The 19,655-nt window shown below is 41.6% G+C and overlaps 1 protein-coding gene across 3 annotated transcripts in view; it reads left to right on the top strand.

Annotated features, from left to right (window-relative positions):
- The window catches only part of GALNT16 (polypeptide N-acetylgalactosaminyltransferase 16), a 141,385-nt gene that overhangs the window by 65,061 nt on the left and 56,669 nt on the right, over positions 1-19,655 (top strand). For all 3 annotated transcript variants that reach the window (XR_014220403.1, XM_082225185.1, XM_082225184.1), the window contains exons 2-3: positions 7,070-7,245; positions 14,173-14,271. Coding sequence is in view for 2 of the 3 variants with exons in the window: in XM_082225185.1 (XP_082081311.1) it covers positions 7,070-7,245; positions 14,173-14,271 (275 nt within the window). In the remaining variant the exon portion in view is untranslated. The remainder of the gene's footprint in view (positions 1-7,069; positions 7,246-14,172; positions 14,272-19,655) is intronic.

The raw sequence follows: 19,655 nt of genomic DNA, 5'->3' as shown, positions 1-19,655 counted from the left end.
TTCAGTCTTTCCTTTATCATTCAGCTGCATTCCTTGTCCTAATAGCCACAGAAAACACCAGTTCTTATCATCTCAGCATATAGCCGCTTTTTGCATATTTGAAAGCTTTTATCCACCCCAACAGTACTTTTCTTTTCACACAACTAATAAGATTGAGTACTCCATTTGAGAAAGTGGCAAGTTCATTCAAACATCATAAAAATTAGACATTTACGGCTTCAGACTTACACATAGCACAGTTCTCGGGATGCTGGTAATTGAAAATAATCTCTGCTCTGTATAACAGTGAGAAGATAATGGCCACTGATGCTATCAACCCAAGCAGGAATAAGGAAGCACAAGTATGCAGGATGAACAGATAATGGGAATGCTGTGCTGAATCCTAATAAACTGAATAAACTCTAGCAGTTGAGGCAAATAAAAGGCCTGATCAGAGGGAAAGTCTTTTTCCTTCCTAAAGTAGGAAGTGTAAGTCAGATCTCATAGTGGTACAAAATTGTATGATAATACTAATGTAAGATGTGGAAAGGCTTGAACATTTGTATGTTGTTCAGTCTTCTGACACTTACTTTGTCTTTCTAGAGCAGTCACCTTTGATTTGATTCCAACAGTAATTTTTTTTGTTGTTTCAGTTTTGTCCATATGCTATAATGATTCCTGATGCACTCCCTCCCTGTATGCATTGGTTCTCTCTCCTCGCAACAGGATTGCACCATCCTCTGCGGCTCAGACTTGGAAGGCCCATAGGGGCCTCTCTGCTCTCTTTCCCTCTCTGTCCCATCTCTTGTGCAGTTGCTCTTATATGGCACATACGGGAGCTTGATCATTCATTCATTCATTAAATTTCTTACCTGCCTTTCAGCATGAAGTTCCAAGGTGAGCTGCAACCATTTAAAAGCACAATATTAAAATCAGTTACGACAAATAATGGTCAAGAAAATAGAGTGGGTCCAGCAGAACAAGCCTTGCAGAAGCAGAAGCAGCATGGCTTCTGAAGGAGTAAGCCATGCTTACCAACATATTAGAGTTCTTTGAGAGTGTCAGCAAGCATATAGATTGTTAAGTTGTGGGTGAACATATCAGACGACACAGTGATTCTTCAAACAGCTCTTGTTTATTCACAGGCCAGAACTGAACTGAACTGAAGGGTTCAGCCAGCCTGCTTATATAGAGCTCCACTAGAACGCAACAGTAACCATTTTCTGTAACTATCCAGTCACTGAGCGTCACTTTTGATCCCTTATTTGCATATGTGGACCTGAACTGTCTACAGTATCCCCCTGCTAGCCCAGGGTGAGAACTTCAGTACATAACATAGATAGAGGTGATTGACATTGTGTACTTGCTTGGACCTTCAAAAAGCTGTTGACAAAATCCCTCACCAAAGACTCCTGAGTAAGGTAAGCAGTTATAGAATAAGAGAAGAGATGGATTTTGTGCATCAGGAACTGGTTATGTAACATGAAGTAGAGAGTAGGACAGTAAGACTAAAAAAAAAAATTATTATTATATTTACTTATAGCTCAGCTTTTCCCCAGACTGAGACTCTATGAGATTTATAGATTAAAAAACCCACACAGAGATAAAATCGAAAAAGTTTAAAAGATAGAAAAGATAATTATTAAAAAGTAAACACAGTATACAATATAAAAATATCCATTAAAAAAGGATCTCTTCAAGCTAAGTGAATAGACAATAAAATGGCAAATGTGATTCAATCTAAACAACTGTAAAGTGATGCATGTTGGAGCAAAAAAACAAAACTTAGAATCATAGAATCATAGAGTTGGAAGAGACCACAAGGGCCATCGAGTCCAACCCCCTGCCAAGCAGGAAACTTAATTTCACATATCTAATTCTTTGGTGATCACTTGTAGCCAAGTAAGACACTCATGGTGTCTGGACTGAACCGGGACTTTGGAGTTGTAATGGATAGTTTTATGAAGAGGTTGACTCAGTATGTGGCATCTTTGAAAAAGGTATGTTTTATGCTAGTGATCATTAGGAAAGGAGCCATTCACCTTTAGCATGTGCCTTGAAGGTTGGGGTGAGCTTCTCACCAAAACTTTTAATCAGGAAGTTCTAGAAGGTTTGCTTTCCACAGATATAGGCAACATTTGTGGAACTGCACAGATGACTACTCAAAAAACCGATTACACTAACTGTTTTTCTGCTGGGACGTGACCTTTCGGTTTAGTCGATTAAAAAAGCTCTAGGACAGAGGTGTAAAGGTGTACACCTTTTAATTTTAGAAAATCTCACTATAGTTGATATACATTCTCACTGACATGCCTGTTGCATTTAATCAGGAGATAAAGGATTCCAACCACAGAGTATTTGGCTTAGTCATGGATAGAGAAGAAGCTGGTTCACTCTCATTTTTCATGGCAATTGGTTTTCCCAGTACTACCAACTTGAATCCAGCCGGTTACCTCTCACTGCTCTTATTTCTCCCCGAGTATTTGAATTTCCATTGGTTTCATTAGAAGTTTTAGGTTTGGAAAGAATGTCAAGGGAGGCTCATAATGGTGCTTAGAATATGAAAAGCCGAGCAATTAGCTGAGCACGTGATGCCAGAAAACAGTTTTGGCTGAAAGCCACTCCAAATGTTATTTTCTTTAAATGTCAGTAGTAATGCAAGAGCCACAGTTTCTAGCTGAATTAGATGAAACCATTTGTCTATAATGGCTCCAGGAGACTTGCTACAGCACTGCCACTGCCACAGAAAATGTTCATGCATCTCCCTTCTTAGAGAATGAAAGACATGGTTTCTCTCCTAATCTTTGGGTAGAAAAATCTGGCTGTGTGGGGGTAGCAGAAATCTTTTGCTAATAAATTAAATGAATGCAGGCCTAAAATGTAATTAGTTTCATTTGTTTGCTTGTTCATTTTGAAATTTCTAAACCTAATGTTGATAGAAATTTGTTTGTTTTGTTTTTAGATGGGAAGGGTGAGAATTAGCCCCATGCAGATTTTATGCAAATTTGGTGCCCACCCTTTTTTAGTGATGCAAATCCTTTCTTGGTAAGGCATAATTGGCCACCCTAAAGTTCAACAGCCGTCATTTGTTGACTAACATACACTTGACACATGTCTGTGGTCAGATCTCTTGACAACCTTCTTTTAAAGCTTGAAACCAGCCTTGTGTGGGGAGTGGAAAAAATTATTCAAGATCACACATACTCCCAGGCTGCTATTTGCCTTTTCTGGGGCTGGGGCAGGAAGATGGGCACCCAGTTTTTGCCTCTGAGGCTATTACAGGTTTCTGAGGCAAGGGATTTCAATTAGGAAGAGTGTGAGAGAAAGAGTCCATCCCCTAGTGCTGCTGCTCCATCAATTCCCCCCCTCTATTCCGCTGTTACACAAATCTACAAGTGTATACTCTTTCAGATAATCACTTGTACACATGTAGAGAGAGAGACAGTTTGGATCTGAGTTCAGCAGAACATGTGAATTCAGTGGGAAATGGCTGAGGCAACATCTTCCCCCAGCCATTCTGCCATTGAAACTTGCACTCTGCTCCAGCTATTTGTCATTAAAAACACACTTGAGGGAGACTGTTGCATGTGGCAGCCGGATAACATCTAGCCTGGACCTGAAGTGTCTGGGTGACAGTTATAATCAAATAGCCAATGTTTTTTAGGGCAGGCTTTAAAAAATCTAGTGTCACAGTGGAGGTCACTCGTGTTGAATTCTATGGTACAAAAGAAAACTGTATTCAGAGATAGAGAACATGTTAGGTTTTTATTATTATTTAAAAAACAACCCACCCACCCACAAACACAAAGCAATATCTGCACAATTCATATCTCTCATGGAAAAGAGCACAACAATAATAGATGAATATGAAGCACAGGAAGTATAGAACCTACACATCCCAATTTAGTCTGAGGGGGTCATGACTAATTCGAAATCCATGTTTGTGAATGATCTGTTCACAATTTGTTTCTTCCAAAGTTCATTTCCCCCTCATCATGTTCTCCAATTATTTGTTTCACTGTTCTGGATGTTCTTTGATGCTTTGTCTCTCCATGTGAGAGGCAGATAATTTGACCACCCGTGATGTTTACATTTCTTCAGAAGCCAATGGCTCTAACAGTGGCTGTGCACAGTAAGTGGTATTTGTGTTCGGTTTTATAATATTTGAATTTTAGGCTTTACAAAACCCTGAAACATTATGAAGCGTTGATGAGCCCTCAGGTAGGACTTCACTATTACAGTCTAGCCAGTCTGGTAGTGAGTACAGGGGCTTAATACTACAAAATAGGTTATGTAGGTATCACAAACAGATAATTGGCAACAGGGATTTTTTAAATTTATTGGGTTTTCTGAATAAAATTGGGGGCAGGGGGGAGAGGGAATAGGGGCTGGCATTTTGATGCCAACCACAATGCAGCAAAAACTAAACTAAACTGACATGCATGAGGAGTACCATCCCGTTATGAACACCTGCCTGGAATCACCCACTGTAGTTAAGAAGATAAAATTAGATCACCTTATATATACTGTTTGGAGGGAAAATAGGACATAAATGTGAAAAATTAAGAAGTGAAGGAGTTATGACCCCCCATGAGCAATATGTGTAAAAACTGGAGGTGAATATATGGGTGGCACACTCATGGTGATATGACAGCTAGGGCTCTGTTGAGCCCACAGCCATCTGCCCTCAAGCCTGAGAGGACCCTACACAAAAAAGCACTACCGCCTATTGGTTAAGGAATCGTATTAGCTTATGCTATTTTCCCCTTCAAAATTCCAGTCCCCTTCAGTACATTAGAGGGGGTAAAAGCTGTATGCTGCTCACGTCTTATTGTCCTCCCACGTTCCCATGGATAGTTTTTAAATGTTGGCATTATCCTCTGCTGAACAGTCAATTGTACAACAGCCATATTGAAAATAAGCTATTTTAAATGTGCTAAAGCTAAAAAACCCAACAACGCTGGGATCGTTAGAGCTGGAAGAAAAGATGTGTATTCTGTGTTCTGTGAATCAAAATAGGATGCATTTTCCAAGGCTGTTCATTTTATTACACTGGCTTTCTTCTCTGTGGGTGTGTGAGCAGTTACTGACAACAGGCTCAAAAATGGCTTTCTTCTGCCATTTTAACAAATATTTTTCTTCATTTGTGCACTCTGCTTTCTCTCAGTGAAGCTGTACTTCCGAGAAAAGCTTTCAGGACTGTGGAATCAATCACCCTTTCTATGCAGCGCAGAACAATTTTAGGTCTCCTTTATTGTAACAACCTCACTCATTTCAGCCTGGGGTGAGGAGAAAGTGTCTATTGTACCAACAGGGGGGGGGGCATTGTTCAAAAAAGGCAAGTGGCGGGGTACTTACCACATCATGTTTGGATGGGACTGTAAATTGTGTACTTCCTATTACAGATTCTTTGAGCATCTTAGTGGACTCTTTGACAGTGCTCAGCCAGGTCTCCACACCAGATAGTGTAGCCTTTGCCAACTTGGGACCCTCCAGATGTTTTGGGCTAAAGCTCTCATCAGCCTCAGCCACCATGCTATAGTCCAAAACATCTGGAGGGCAGAAGGTTGGGAAAGGCTGAGATAGTGCCCAGCATTGCAACCAGGCTCCTAGACTTTCGGGTTTTTTTGGAAAATCCAATCAGAGGGGAGGCAGCTGTTCTGGGGGGCAAGGATGATTGATTTCTTTCCCAGACCAAAACCAGCACTCAACTGCAGGTAGAAACTGTGTTCTACCGAGTCACGCGCAGATGTGTTGCATTTTAACATTTTTTAAAGTACAGGTCCCCCCCCACAAAAAAGTAAGCATAGCATGCTGATTTGAGGAGCTATGAAAACCAAATTGAGAATTTGCTCCTATCTCAGTGGAAGAATGGCAGATGAAGATGTTGGACTTTTTGGAGCTGGCCGGCCTGTCTGGAAGAATCTGCGGCCAGAAGGAGGAGGAGCATCAAGAAGATTGGAAGAAATTTAAAGAATATTTAGCCAAATATTGTAATATAAGATGTTAGATGGTGCTGGAGGAGACTCTTGAGAGTCCCATGGACTGCAAGAAGATCAAACCCATCCATTCTGAAGGAAATCAGCCCTGAGTGCTCAGTGGAAGGACAGATCGTGAAGCTACTTTGGCCACCTCATGAGGAGAAGACTCCCTGGAAAAGACCCTGATGTTGGGAAAGATTGAGGGCACAAGGAGAAGGGGATGACAGAGGACGAGATGGTTGGGCAGTGTTCTTGAAGCTATGAACATGAGTCTGACCAAACTGCGGGAGGCAGTGGAAGACAGGAGTGCCTGGCGTGCTCTGGTCCATGGGGTCACGAAGAGTCGGACATGACTAAACGACTAAACAACAACAAGATGTTAGAAGTTACTTGAAAGTGCCAAACAGGCCTAGGATTAGACTAAGAATGAATTGTAAAAGATTATGGACTAGATTATTAAGAAAAGAGAAGAGGATAGTAAATTGAAGAAGTTAATTTTATGAGAAATATGATTTTGGAGAACTGTTACAAAGTGATTCAATGAAATTCAGTTAGAGGGGATTCAAGGAAGTCAGTTGACAATGAAAGTTAAACTGAGTTTTAGAAGTAATAAGTCTTTTATTTTTGTTTTATTTCTCTTTAGTACTGTAATGTATTTTCTTTTGTGTGTTTTATATGTTATGTTTGTGATAAATGTGAAAAATTAATTTGAAAATTAAAAAAAAGAGAATTTGCTCCTATATAAGGGTAGAGGGGTGGGGGTTATATGGATTTGTTTTGTGCAATTTTAGTCCACTTTAATTGGGCAAGCCTACATTTCCAGTATACACTTGAATCCTACCCGCAAAATACAGTAGTGAATGTGGAGACACCCTCGGTCAATGGAGTAGAAGGAGAAAAATAGTCCTTTCTCCTGTCGTGAGCATAAGAAATTACATGGTCATTGTGTAGCAGGATAATTACCTAGACACCATCTTCTTTGAGTTTGTCCTTGAGGTCATTGCCATGCAATGTGGCCTTTGTATAGAAAGGTCTATATTATGTAAAATAGGTCCTAAAAAGCTCTGATTTCATACACAGAACTAAATCTTGGTCTTGCCTCCCTCTAGGCATCCAGGCCACCACAAGCAGAGAAAAGTGGCTTACGGGGTTTTGATGAAAAGGCATATGTCTCCTCAAAGCTGCTGAAGGCCGGAGAAGATCCTTACCGGCAACATGCCTTCAATCAGTTAGAGAGTGACAAGCTCAGCAGCGACCGGCCCATTCGAGACACGAGGCATTACAGGTACTGTATCAGACTGCTGCCGTTTACAAACCATCACCTTGTGCTAGACTATCTTTGCCAATCCTTGAGTCATCTTTCCTGTGAGGAAGACAAAAGTAGTGTTCACAGGTAAAGCTAAGAAGGTCCATTTTCCCCTAGCACAAGCTTTCCTTTTCTGTTTTGAACATGCAAAGATTATTAAGACCGCATGCAACACAAAGAACAGGCATTTTAAACATGTAAGCTGGCCATAGTTCCAGCCTTGTCTGCAGAACCCAACTGGAAACAAATTGTCTATAGTTTTGTGGAAGTAGGACTTGTTGGCATGGTGCCATGGAGCTGTCCTTGCAACAGCAGGGTCTCTCCTGCCTTCCTGGACGGTTGGTGCGTGGGGCAGGCTGGCAGTGAGGTCGGGGTTGAGAATTTAAGTGTTTCAGCCTCTATGTGGAAGGTGCAAAACAAACTGCTTGGGATACCCAGAAGATGACCTCCTTGCATTTGTAGCTGCCCCCGACTGTAAGACCTTAACTGGAGATGCCTCTCTAAGTTCCTCCACCTCCTGAAGTGAGGTAGGTGGTTTCAAAGGCACAGGAGGGTCTTACTGGGGGTGGTTCCTTATGGAATACTCTCCCCAAGGACTTGCCTCGCACCAGGTTTTTCTCCACCAGGTGAATACCTTTATCTTCTCCCAGATGGTTAACATTTCATGCTTTTAGCTCTAGGAACTGTTTTGTCATCTCTTGTTGGTTTGAAGTGCTAATTACTGATTTCATGCTATTGTGTGGTTTTATGCTGATTTTGATTAACTTTGTGTCGCTGTTGCTTTTCATATTGATTGTTTTTAGTACTGTTTTGCTTAGACCAGCACAGTGGATAAGTTGCTTTTAAATGTTAATTATTCTTCATGAAATGCTGCAGCAGGCTAATGCTTTTACATGTAATTGCCACTTTTGGAACAAGCCAGGACCCTAAACCAGGGTTTGAAACTGGGTAGACTTTTGGCTGGTAACCCTTAGTTTCCTAGTTCAGACAAAAGTAGAAACTATGGCTTCTTGGTTTAATTGATCAGCCTGTGAAAAGAGGAATGAAGGGGCTTTATGCACAGGCAACAAGCTCATTCATACCTCGGCTTATTAAACTGAGATATGAGTGCTGTGTTTTCAATTCAGTTGCTGCATGAGGCATCTGGCTGGATACTGATATTGATCTTTAAAATATGGATTTTTGTTCATTCTTTCACAAATTTTGCTTTAGGACATTCATTATATGACCAGTTAGAAGAAAATCAGAAATACGTGAAAAAATCTATGTACACTCACGTCCGCCCCACTTCAGCCAAAGAGAGCAATTTCTGAGAATGGAAACATGAGTACCAATATGAGTCTTCATTATTGCTGTTTTGAAGCTACTGCTCACAATCCTGTTTTAAACCTGTAGACACCAGATTATTGTCGATTTCCCCACTGTGTTGTGTGTATATTCTTCCATTTCTCCAGCGTACCTCACTGCCGTTTCTCACATTTCTCCACTGCATTATGCATTCGCAAACAGAAACTAAGTACAAGCCTTGATTTCCATACCCTTTCTAAATACCTTGCAAGTCGTTGCAAGACTGGACTGTTGAAGATTGGACCGGCAGCTGTACAAAAGAGCTGAAGGACTGAATATTCCCCCATCCATCCGCAGATAATTCGAGGCATTGCTATCTCCGCTGAATTGTAAGCTAAAGAATGATGTTAGAGGAAAGCATCTCAGCATTTACCAGTTCACAGTTATTTAAGTGCATCAGGAGATAAGATTATTTGAAAGAGATGAGGTGGCAGATAAGACTCTGAGGCTTTGGACTGTAGATTACTTTTATTATCAGCAGGCTACTGTTCAAAGCAATTGAGTTGGCAGGTCTATCTAGCATAAAGCCAAGAGCAGGATATGAATACTTCAACAATTCAGGCCCCCATTTGCAACATACATTTAGAGCACTATTATACCACAGTCATGGCTTCCCACACAGAAACCTTGGAACTGGAGTTTGTTAAGGGTGCCAAGAGTTATCAGGAGACCCCTATTTCCCTAACAGAACTATAAATACCAGAGTGGTCCTCTGAGTGGTCCTCAGGGAACTGAGAATTGTAGCTCTCTGGTAGGAATAGGGGTCTCCTAACAGCACCCTTCATGGACTAGTTCCCAGAATTCTTTGAGGGAAGCCATGACTGCTTAAAGTGCTTTGATACTGTGTTAAATATACAGTACAGATGGGGTCTTGGGATTGCTGACAAATACCTGGAGACAATACATATGAAATCTGAGTGTTTCGTTAGTGTCTTCACAAAATTATCGTTGCCCTCCCCCATGGAACACAAAATTCAAAGTTGCAAAGGTAAAAAGGAAAAAAAGAAAAAGCTGTTCCCTACAACTTGAGATCTTGCTTGTGAGTCCTGGAAGAATAGCTCCCTACCTTGCAGGCCTTTTTCTACCCGACCTGGGAGGGAGGGGCCCAGACTGACTCCAGCTACAAAAGCTGAGGCTGCTGAACTGAATATTGGACTAGGGTATTGTTTAGCGGGGTTTGTTGGGGGTGGGGGGGTTGTTGCTGTTGCCGATACAATTTTTTACCTTTATTTTAGATCTTATGATTTAAGTGGAAATTGATTTCGTTGTGCATTTTTAATGTTTTGTTTATGACTTTTTTATGTTGTAATTATGCATTTTTTCATGACTGAACTATGGAAAGTTGGCCAAAAAATAAATAAATAAAAATTATGCATGTATCCATGTAGCTCTTTGTGCATATTTACCATACTATGAGGTATTTGTGGTAAGGCAAATGCAAATGACTGGTATTGTAGTACTTGCTTAAAGAAACAATGTTGTTAAATCTGTGCAAGTCTTCCTAACAGCAGAATTTGGCTTATCTTCCAGATTTCTTCTCAGGGCAAAATAAAAACATTGCAAAATATGCAGCAATAGCAAAGTAGTAACAGAAAACATGATGCCATATATTTGTGGGAGGTGCTATAGACATGATCATTACTGTATATGTAATCCCTTTATCTTAATTTCTTTATAGTGCCCTTTCTGCCTAGGTTCATTATTCTGGGTTTGTTAAGTGTGGATGTGCTATGTAAATGCCATGTTTACCTGAAAATGCCTGGTTTACCTGGAACCAAGCTAGGTATATGCTATATTGCCCAGGCCAAGCTGCTGGATTCAGGTCACTAGAGTGCTTTCACAGGCACGCGTGAAAACCCCCTTAACTGCTGATTATTATGACACCATTATTCTTTATCCTGCCCTTCCTCCACAAAACTCAATGTGATGCACATCATTCTCCTTTTCAATGTATCCTCCTCACAACTCTGTGAGGTAGGCAAGGCCGAGAAATGGTAACTGGCTCATGGTCACACAAAGAATGTCCTGAACCCAATACCCTGAGTGCTAGAACAGCACTCAAACCACTAGATCACACCACTGGCTCTTAAGTGTTTAAGAGGCTTTATACTGTATAGCACTTTATAACATGTACAACACACTATCAAGGTGGTCAGTATTACATCCCCCACACTGAGGATGAGGATGAACTGTAATATTTATTTGGATATTCAGATACAGTAGTACCTTGGTTTAGGAACAGTCCTGTTTACTAACTATTCTGTTTACAAACTCCACAAAACCAGAAGTAGTGTCCCGGTTTGCGAACTTTACCTCAGTCTAAGAACGGAAGCCGAATGGTGGAAGGGCACCGGTGGCAGGAGGCCTCATTAGGGAAACCGTGCCTCAGTTTAAGAACGGTTTCGGTTTAAGAACAGACTTCTGGAATGGATTAAGTTCGTAAATCGAGGTACCACTGTACTGCTTTTTCATTTTAAAAAACAAACCACAAAGCCATATACGGTACCATGCACTAGCTTTGGGTTGGAAATGCAAGCTCCACTATTTGCAGTACTTAAATTAGCAGACAATCAGATAAAACCCATTTTACAAGGAAATGTAACACTAAAAAGTAGTCATGAACAATCAACACCAGGACAGAAGAGAAAACCAGAACATCAGCTGAAACTGTTCCAAGTATCTTCAGTGAGACTGCCCTCAGATAGACAGTTTTGCTGGTATGACTACTTGCTTACTGATAGCCCCCCAACAAAAAACACCCACACACTGGCAACAACAGGCTACCTGCGTCTGCGGCAGACCCAGATGCCAACTTTGTCCACACACAACACTATTACAGGACCTAATAATGCTATTTACAACAACAATAATAGGGGTTTAAGCATTCGCCTCCTCATCTTCCCATGTGAAACACACACACACACACACACACACACACACACACACACACGTCTAAATTCTACATAGAACAAACAGACCAGTATTTATGCAAAATAATAAACAGATACAATTCTGACACCAGGCATGGTAATATTCAAAAGCTAGTGGGGGCACTTTTCAGCCTCCAATGACACCCGCAATTTCCCTTAAAGTAGCAAAGGACCTTCAGGAGGGAGGCAGCAATGCAAAACTGCAGAATTAACAATGCATCAAGTGGTTCAATGCTATAACTTGTGGAGTGAACCAAGACAAATGATTTTTAGCACATTACATATGTTAATTGGCTTACCAATGCCAGGATATCTGTATTATTAGCAACTGTTATGCAAATTGCAACTGTTAATTATGTAATTATCACTGTCTGTCTGTACTCTCTCTGTTGTTTATGATCCGCAAACAGCCTCCACCCCAGTGTGTGTGTGTGTGTGTGTGTGTGTGTGTGTGTGTGTGTGTGTAATATGCCTGTAACTCAGGATAACACTTCATGCCTATGCTGAAGTGGACTACGTGGATTATAGTTCATGAATGCTTATACCATAATAAATTTGTTAGTCTTTAAGGTGCCACAAGACTTACTATGAGGGCTATCCCTCTGGAAAATAAAAATGCCTGTCATTTCTCTATATCATGTGGCCTTAATAGCATTTTAAAAAAACAGCAGAAAAGGAAAATGTGAATTAGTGCAATGATATACATAATGTGTCTTGTGCCTGATTCTAGTTCTTCCACTTACCCTTCATCAGAGCGTCTTTTTATGCTTAGAAATTGCAGTAATAGGCCACTGTCACAGTAATAAAATGCTGCGTTAAAAAATAGTTGTCACTTAGAGCGGCCATAAAACAATAGCAATGAACATTGGGATAAAAAATAGTAGCAGTTTAGTGATAGCCATAAACCAATACTAATAAATGCTAGAGCAATATATAGTTCAAATAAGTCCTGGGCAGAACAGCTATCTTTCCCAGCTCCTGGGGAAAAGGAACTGTAAAAGTAGCCCTGATTGGCCAAATATATACCTTTGTCACACCCCTATTCCTTTGCAATGCCCCCTCTATGTCTTCTCTTTTGCTGTACCATGCTCCAAAAATCCCCTATTCTGGAGTCTCCTGGTCTTTCATGTTTCAGCACTTTATCTTATTGAATCCATCCTGCAAGCTGGGTCGGTGACATCTGTTGGCACCTTTTGTCTTGCTCTGCCAATGCCCACTTCTCCCCTGTGTCTTCATCTGTGTTTTAATAGAGTGTTTTCACAAACAATGCTAAAAGCAGCTGTTGGTCTCAATGGCCTGGTTCATGTGTCACATTGAACCATAGCTTAAAACAAACTATAGTTTCATGAGAATGTGCAGTGGGCTGTTGCTACCGCACCACCGAGAAAACAAGCCAGAGTCACTTTGTTGTGTCACCTGAACCTGGGCTTATGATTGCTCTCTCTCAAACAAACGAATAATGGTAGTCACAATTTGTTCTTGGTTGACTGCTTGTGGGTTTGTTTGTTTTTGGAAGAAACAAACCATGAGTCAGGTTCAGACAATAGAAGCCAGACTCTGGTTTGTTTTGCCTGTGCTGCAGTAACTGTACGGGAGGAATGCCGCATGAACTTTTTAACAGTGTGTACTAACGCACTGCTAATTTACGTTAAGCCATTTATATGCAAAATGGGCTTTTGTTAACATAAACCGCAAAGTGAAACAGACCCGCTTGTACATTATATGTGCATTCTATAATGTAGCTTTTAAAATTGACGTATGAACTCCAATTTTGACTGGTCTGAGGATCATTTACGTATAAAAAATTGCCTTTTTGTTATTTTTCGCTAAAAATAACAAGCCCCCCCCTTTTTTAGTAAAAAAAATCCGGGGGAACTGCATTTTGAAACTGGTTTTGGAGCTATTTGCAGAGTAATAGCTGAAATGAATGGAAATGGGTTATTGTTTTTGGTTTGATTTTATATGTTGTGGTCTTGTTTGTGAACTGCCTTGAGACCTCCAGGTATAGGGTGTTGTATAAATTGAACTACTACTACTACTACTACTAATAATAATAATATCAACAACCCATGTGGTGTGGGGCTGGTCTGGACGGTGCTCTGTACCACTAGCACCACTATGTGACTCCCACCAATAAAAGCTTGGAACCTCCCCTTCTCCATAATTATGGCCGATTCATATACATCCTGCCACATCATCCTATCAGCTGCTGCTGGGCCTTGTAGGAATTAACACTGCAGCTGCTTCTATAGAGCCATAGATTGCCATAGATTTCCCTCTCCCAGCCCTTTGGAGAGAGCGTGAAGCAGATTCCAAAAGGATGGGTTGGTACCAACTTTTTTTTGTTAGTGCTGTTTGAAACCAACATGCTTGTTAACTGGTGTTACTGGCAGTTATAATCGGATGGATACTAAGTACTGCTGTCAGCACTGCCAGCGTGTGATGAATTGCACTCCCGTAATAAAAGAAGCTATATGGGGAAAAGGTTGGCAGGGCACCAAAATTCCGTTATCGGCTGTTTGGTAAAGATGTGCATGAGATTTTGTGAGCTTGGCAGCAGTTTTGGGAGTTTTACTTTCCTAGCAAATCCCCCATTTCATCACATGCTGTTTCTCTCTGTTTGTCACAGGTGTGCCTCTGTGCACTACGGTGCCGACCTGCCAGCAACCAGCATCATTATCACTTTCCATAATGAGGCTCGTTCCACCTTGCTCCGCACAGTGAAAAGGTAAGGCATGCTTTTAGCTCCGACGGGACTTGAGGTTTTAGCCCTGCTTGGAAGTAAATCAGCGAGGCTTACTCCAGAGTAAGAAGAGTTAAATCTGTCCTGCAAAACTGCAATCCCAAGTGTATTTAGTGGGAAGAAAATCCCACTGGGCTCAGTGGGACTTATGCCCAAGTAACTTGGTTGCAATCTAGCTGTTTAGCTCATTTGATAGTCAAAAAAAGCACCTGAACCTCTGTTTGGATAAATCTGCAGACCATTTGCTCACTGGATGCTTGGTGATGGGAGTTAACCCATATTGCCTGCTATATCCACAACCATCTTTTTCATAAACTGTGGTTCTGCTTGCATAATCACAGCATTGGTATCAATGTGTTAGAGACTCGGGGCCCAAAATTGGTTTTGTTTTTGTTTAAACGAACTCCCAACAATATACCTGCATCCCATTCCCTTTTAAAACTCATTTAAAGTCCCCCAAACTGTAACCATTGGCTGTGACCACCATTCAAAATAGGCTGTCATAAGAACTTTGGGTTGTCCCAGTTTTTTTGTAGAGACCAGATTATATGTTCATCAGTCATGTATAGGACATATCTATGCAGGCTCACAGACTGAAATCCCCCAATGCAATAGATTAAAGTAGACAAGGGCTGAAAAGCTGAAGTCAGTGCAAAGAAGGAGCAAGTGAGGAACCTGCAGCCTTCACTCCTTTTCCTGCTTTTTTATAGACTACCATTTATTAAGCCAGGAGAAGTTTTCAATTAGCAATAATTGAACCTCGGATTAACCTCATTGGCTACGATAGTGCCTGAGCCAATATCTTATATGACTGCAATATACAAGTTATAACTGGGCAAAGCATGAATGATGACATGTACTTGAGCAGGGACACAATATACTTCTGCCCTGTAACAAAGTAATTTAACACTTCAACATACGGTATGAAATTCCAGAATAAATAGCATTTCTACCCGACAACTCTTTAGATATTTGAGAAATTCCCCAGGGTAATTCAGGGAGGGCATCAAGCAGCAGATGGAGAGGTGGTAGTGATGGGGAGAGGTATTTTGGTGTGAGTATTGAATTGGGAGCTTCTTCATGCAGTTCATATACTCTGGCACATAAATAATAATAATAATAATAATAATAATAATAATAATAATAATAATAATGCCACCCATCTGTCTCAAGAGACAATGGAGGAGTGTGCCTCTCGAGTGAAGCCAGACTGTTGGACAGTTACAGCGACTGCTGTGGCTGTAGAGGCCGATATGGGAGAGACAAGTTTTGTTGCAGCTGGGGCAGATGAAGGTGTCTGGTTGTGCTGCTGCAGATGCACCATGGCGTTTCTTCTTTCTGCGCTCCTTCTGGTGGTCATTCCTCCTCTGGTCACTGTCTCCAGGCACTGCAGCTGTAATGACGATAATAGTAATGATAATATACAGCAAATGTCTTATAACTCAAAAGGCACTGAGAATGGAAGGTTTTTATCTGGTGCTGAAAGATGGTCGGTGCTGGCCCCAGCTGAACCATAATGTGTGGGTATTGTACAGCCAGGGTGCCATTGCTGAGAAGGTGATCCTTACAAGCCACAGTCCTTATGCGTGCATGTACAAATTACAATTAAAAATAGGAGTCACACCCCAAAGTTCTGCTTTCTATTTTAACTCCCCCTTTCTAGTTTTTGTTTCAACATTATTGCATTAGTATATTTTTTTTAATGTAATAAAAAAAATTCAGCTAAACTTTTCTCAGGAGGAGGGATTTGTGACAAAGCAGCAACCAATCAGGGCTGGGCACAGCCGGTTTCTGCTGCAAACTAGCAGACCTCGTGTCTGCCTGCCTAGTCTCCATCAGGTCACATAGCCCTGAATAGGGTTCAGGCATGTGTGACAAATCCAATTTTTAATATATATTCTTTTCATGCATCCTTAGCTTGGCTGCTTCTGGTTTTCTTTTTGCCACAAATAAACATTTCCAATGACCATTTCCCCCAATATCTTTCCAGGCTAAAGAATGCAGCAAGACTGTTTACTCTTGGGGGTTGTTGTTGTTTCCTGAGAAAATGTCCTCTGCTCCCTTTGAGATGTTAAACTTTTGCTAAAAGTGTCCTTTAAGCAGTCTTCCAGGTCAGAGAAATGCTTTCTCTGTGGCCACAGAGGTGGGGAAAGGGGGAGGGAGAGAGAAAGGGAGAGTGTATCTCAGCTGGAAGGCAGCGGAGAGCACCTCTGGCAGTGATGCATTATTCATCGGAACTATTTTCCCTCACTCCAGGTCTTAGGGTCTTGCAGAAAACTGCTTTGTGAATAAATAAGAGGTTCTTTCAAGTGCAGCTTCATGAATGCAAGGATGCTTTTGCGCACTGGAGAAAACAGAACAAATCTTTTGCAAGGCAGTATTGGTCTTGGGGAGGCTGCCCCTGGGGAGCATAAAACTTTTGCTCTGAACAATAGGCAGTCAGGCCGGCAGGACAGACCCACAATCTATATGTGCCCCCCTCAGCAGTGAAACAATCAAATTCAATAACTGGCCATTCAATAACCGCCTCAAAATAAAGCCAGCCTTCGAAGCAGGGGCGCTGACAGCGCACACCAGCTGAATAGCTGCTTAGCTCCCAGCAAAGATGGCTGAACTATTCTTGGGTTCAGCAGTGCAACGCAGGAGCTATACAACTTAGATGGGACTATATTGCCCATCTAAGTGCTTCCTTTCCAAAATGACAGCTGCCAGGTCTCAAGTATTCCTGGATGACTGTTGTTTCGGGGCCATTTCCGCAGGTCAGGAAGGCTGAAGCTTGGAGCGTTGATAAGAGCTGTTGCTTTATCAAGGGTAGGGCTGCCATATGTCCAGACATTACCTGGATTTCAAAGGCAGAATTGACGTCCAGGAGGGATTTCCGAAAGGCGGCACTTTGTCCTGGATCTTAGGCAAGTAAATTGAAAAATCGCTTTTGTGTGTGTGTGTTTTTTAAAGGAGTTTTAAAAAGCTCCTGGTTTTTACTTTTTGAAATATGGCAACTTTAATCAAGGGAGCAACTCAAATGGTAAGCCTATATAGGAGTTGCGGATTCCACCCTTTCTTGGGTCTCAATCACAGAGCAACGCCATGGGCTGGGAACTTCAAAACTCTGAAGTACCTGCATTTCTCACCATCTCTTCTGCCTCTCTAGCCCTTGAGGGAGATGAGGGGAGTTCTAAGAGCCAGCCAGAAGCTCAGGCAGTTCGTGTAGGAATCATCATGACTGGGGCAGGAATATCAGGTTTGATGGCACTTCAGGATCACTGCAGGGTGGAGATCTGCTGGAGGGTCCAGCTCTCTTTGCTCTTCATCTGAGGAGACCTTAGGTTTGAGGCAAGGGCAGGGATAAATCCTGACTATTTTTTATTCTTTCATAGCACACCTAAACCTGACTGCAATTCCGACTAGAAATGGTTTCTTATCTCTAATTCCAACCAGGAATGGGCTAGAAATGAAGAGGGTCTTAATTTCGTCCCATTCTGTAGATTCTTTCCCCTAATCCTGCCCCTGAATGAATGAGGGTTGATTGTTAGGAGTTTGGGGGGTGGGGGTGGGGAGGAGGGATTCTGCCAGTCACATCATTTTGAAACCTCTGGAACTAAACCACAGCATTAAAAACAGGTTCTAGGATTAAGACCTGGCAAATCTTGACTCATATTAAATTCCCATTGTCTTCTATGGTTAAGAGAATACTTATAGTCTTTGCTCATGGTGATAAAGTGTAAATCGTGGCTATGCTACACTCAAGGGTAAAGTATAAGGCTAGCAGGCAATCATCCATGAAGTCATATATCTCCTGGACTTTGCATTAGCTGAATCAGAGGAATGGTTGGAGTTGACCTTCAGCAAAATGTTACGGTTAAGGTTATGACTGAAGCAGGGATGGTATGGGGTTGCAATGGCAACCAGAAGGCTGACAATCAGTGCTGGAAGGTAGTAAAAGCTTCCCTAGCACCTGGCCCATTTCCAGGCCCAAGTCTACCATTAAAGCCCTTCATAACTCGATTCCTCAGTATCTGAAAGTTATTCTCTTCAAAGACCCCAAGATCTTCAAACGAGGCCTGTCTCTTAAGTGGTCCCCCATGGTGACATTTAGTGAGCAGTGAACTGTAGAGTGCCCCATCAGAGACCCACCTCAGAATCTTTTTGATACCAGACGAATAGGCATTTTTGTTTTCCCTCAGTGATTTCATTAACAAAGATATAATGGCCTAGTCTTTCCACATATTGCTGCCATTCTTCTGTTTCTGGATTGAATCCCTTAATTCTCCCATAGGATATCTGATTCCCACCCCCTTGTTGCCATGGTTCTAATTTGATATATAAGACCAGGTTACTAAATTTTAAGACCCAGAAAAAGAGGCAACAGCCTCTTGATGAACAGTTTAGCACACAACTGGATAGGAAAATGAAAGTAACCACAAGAACAAGCTAAATTGTAGAGTCTTGAGATAATGCTTAGCTCTATCATTACCCATTACTACACCCAGGCTTTTAAAGATCATTTTTAAAAAATCTGTATAACGTTATGGCTTGAGCATGGTTGCTTTTGTTCTGTGGAACTTATCTCTTGGCTTTCTGTATTAGCTGGTTGTTGCTGTGATGTTTTAATCTCTAGACCCGCTTCCTTGGAATGGTTATTTTTTAATAGTCGCTTTATTGATTATTGATACTGTGATTTTTAATGCTTTATTTTGTACGTCACCCAGAAAACTATTGTTGGGCGCTTGATTAATGGAGTAAATAAATCAATAGATTGTGGCGTGTCTGTGGTGCAGCAAAGGCGTGAATTGGCCAATGAGGAAGTCAGCTCTGAGAATGGTCAGTCATCAAATCCTTATGAGAAGGTGCTGCACGGACACAAAAGCCTGCGGCTTGTTTGATACATTTCCTGTGGAGTAGTGCAGTGTTTCCCAACCTTTTTTGGGCAAAGGCACACTTGTTTGATGAAAAAAATCTCGAGGCACACCACCATTACAGCCCCGTGACGTCAGCGCGCAGCGTCACGCCGGGACGCACGAAAGTGTAAGTTTCAATTTTTTCACCTCCCCTCCTGTGTAAAGGGGAATGCACTCTGCTAAGTAAAGGCACTTGCCACAGCAGCGTCAACGTCACAGCACCCACCGGCACCCAAGAGAGAAGGGGTCTCAGCAGCCCTTTTGCCAGGAAGAGGAGCAAGAACGAGAGGAGGAGGAGGAAGAGGAAGAGAGTCCCCCCCCAAAAAACATTCTCCTTTTGATCTTCCTTATTTGCAATTCCTCATTGCAAAACAGCGGTTGATATACAGCTGATTTTTTTGTTATTACAGTCCCCACCCCCTCACCTAGAAAAACACCACCTGTCAATTATTTTTTTTTTTTTTTATTATT

This window comes from Podarcis vaucheri, assembly GCF_965113315.1.
Source record: "Podarcis vaucheri genome assembly, chromosome: 1".
NCBI lineage: Eukaryota > Metazoa > Chordata > Lepidosauria > Squamata > Lacertidae > Podarcis > Podarcis vaucheri.
This window is presented reverse-complemented; position numbering and strand designations above follow the sequence as displayed.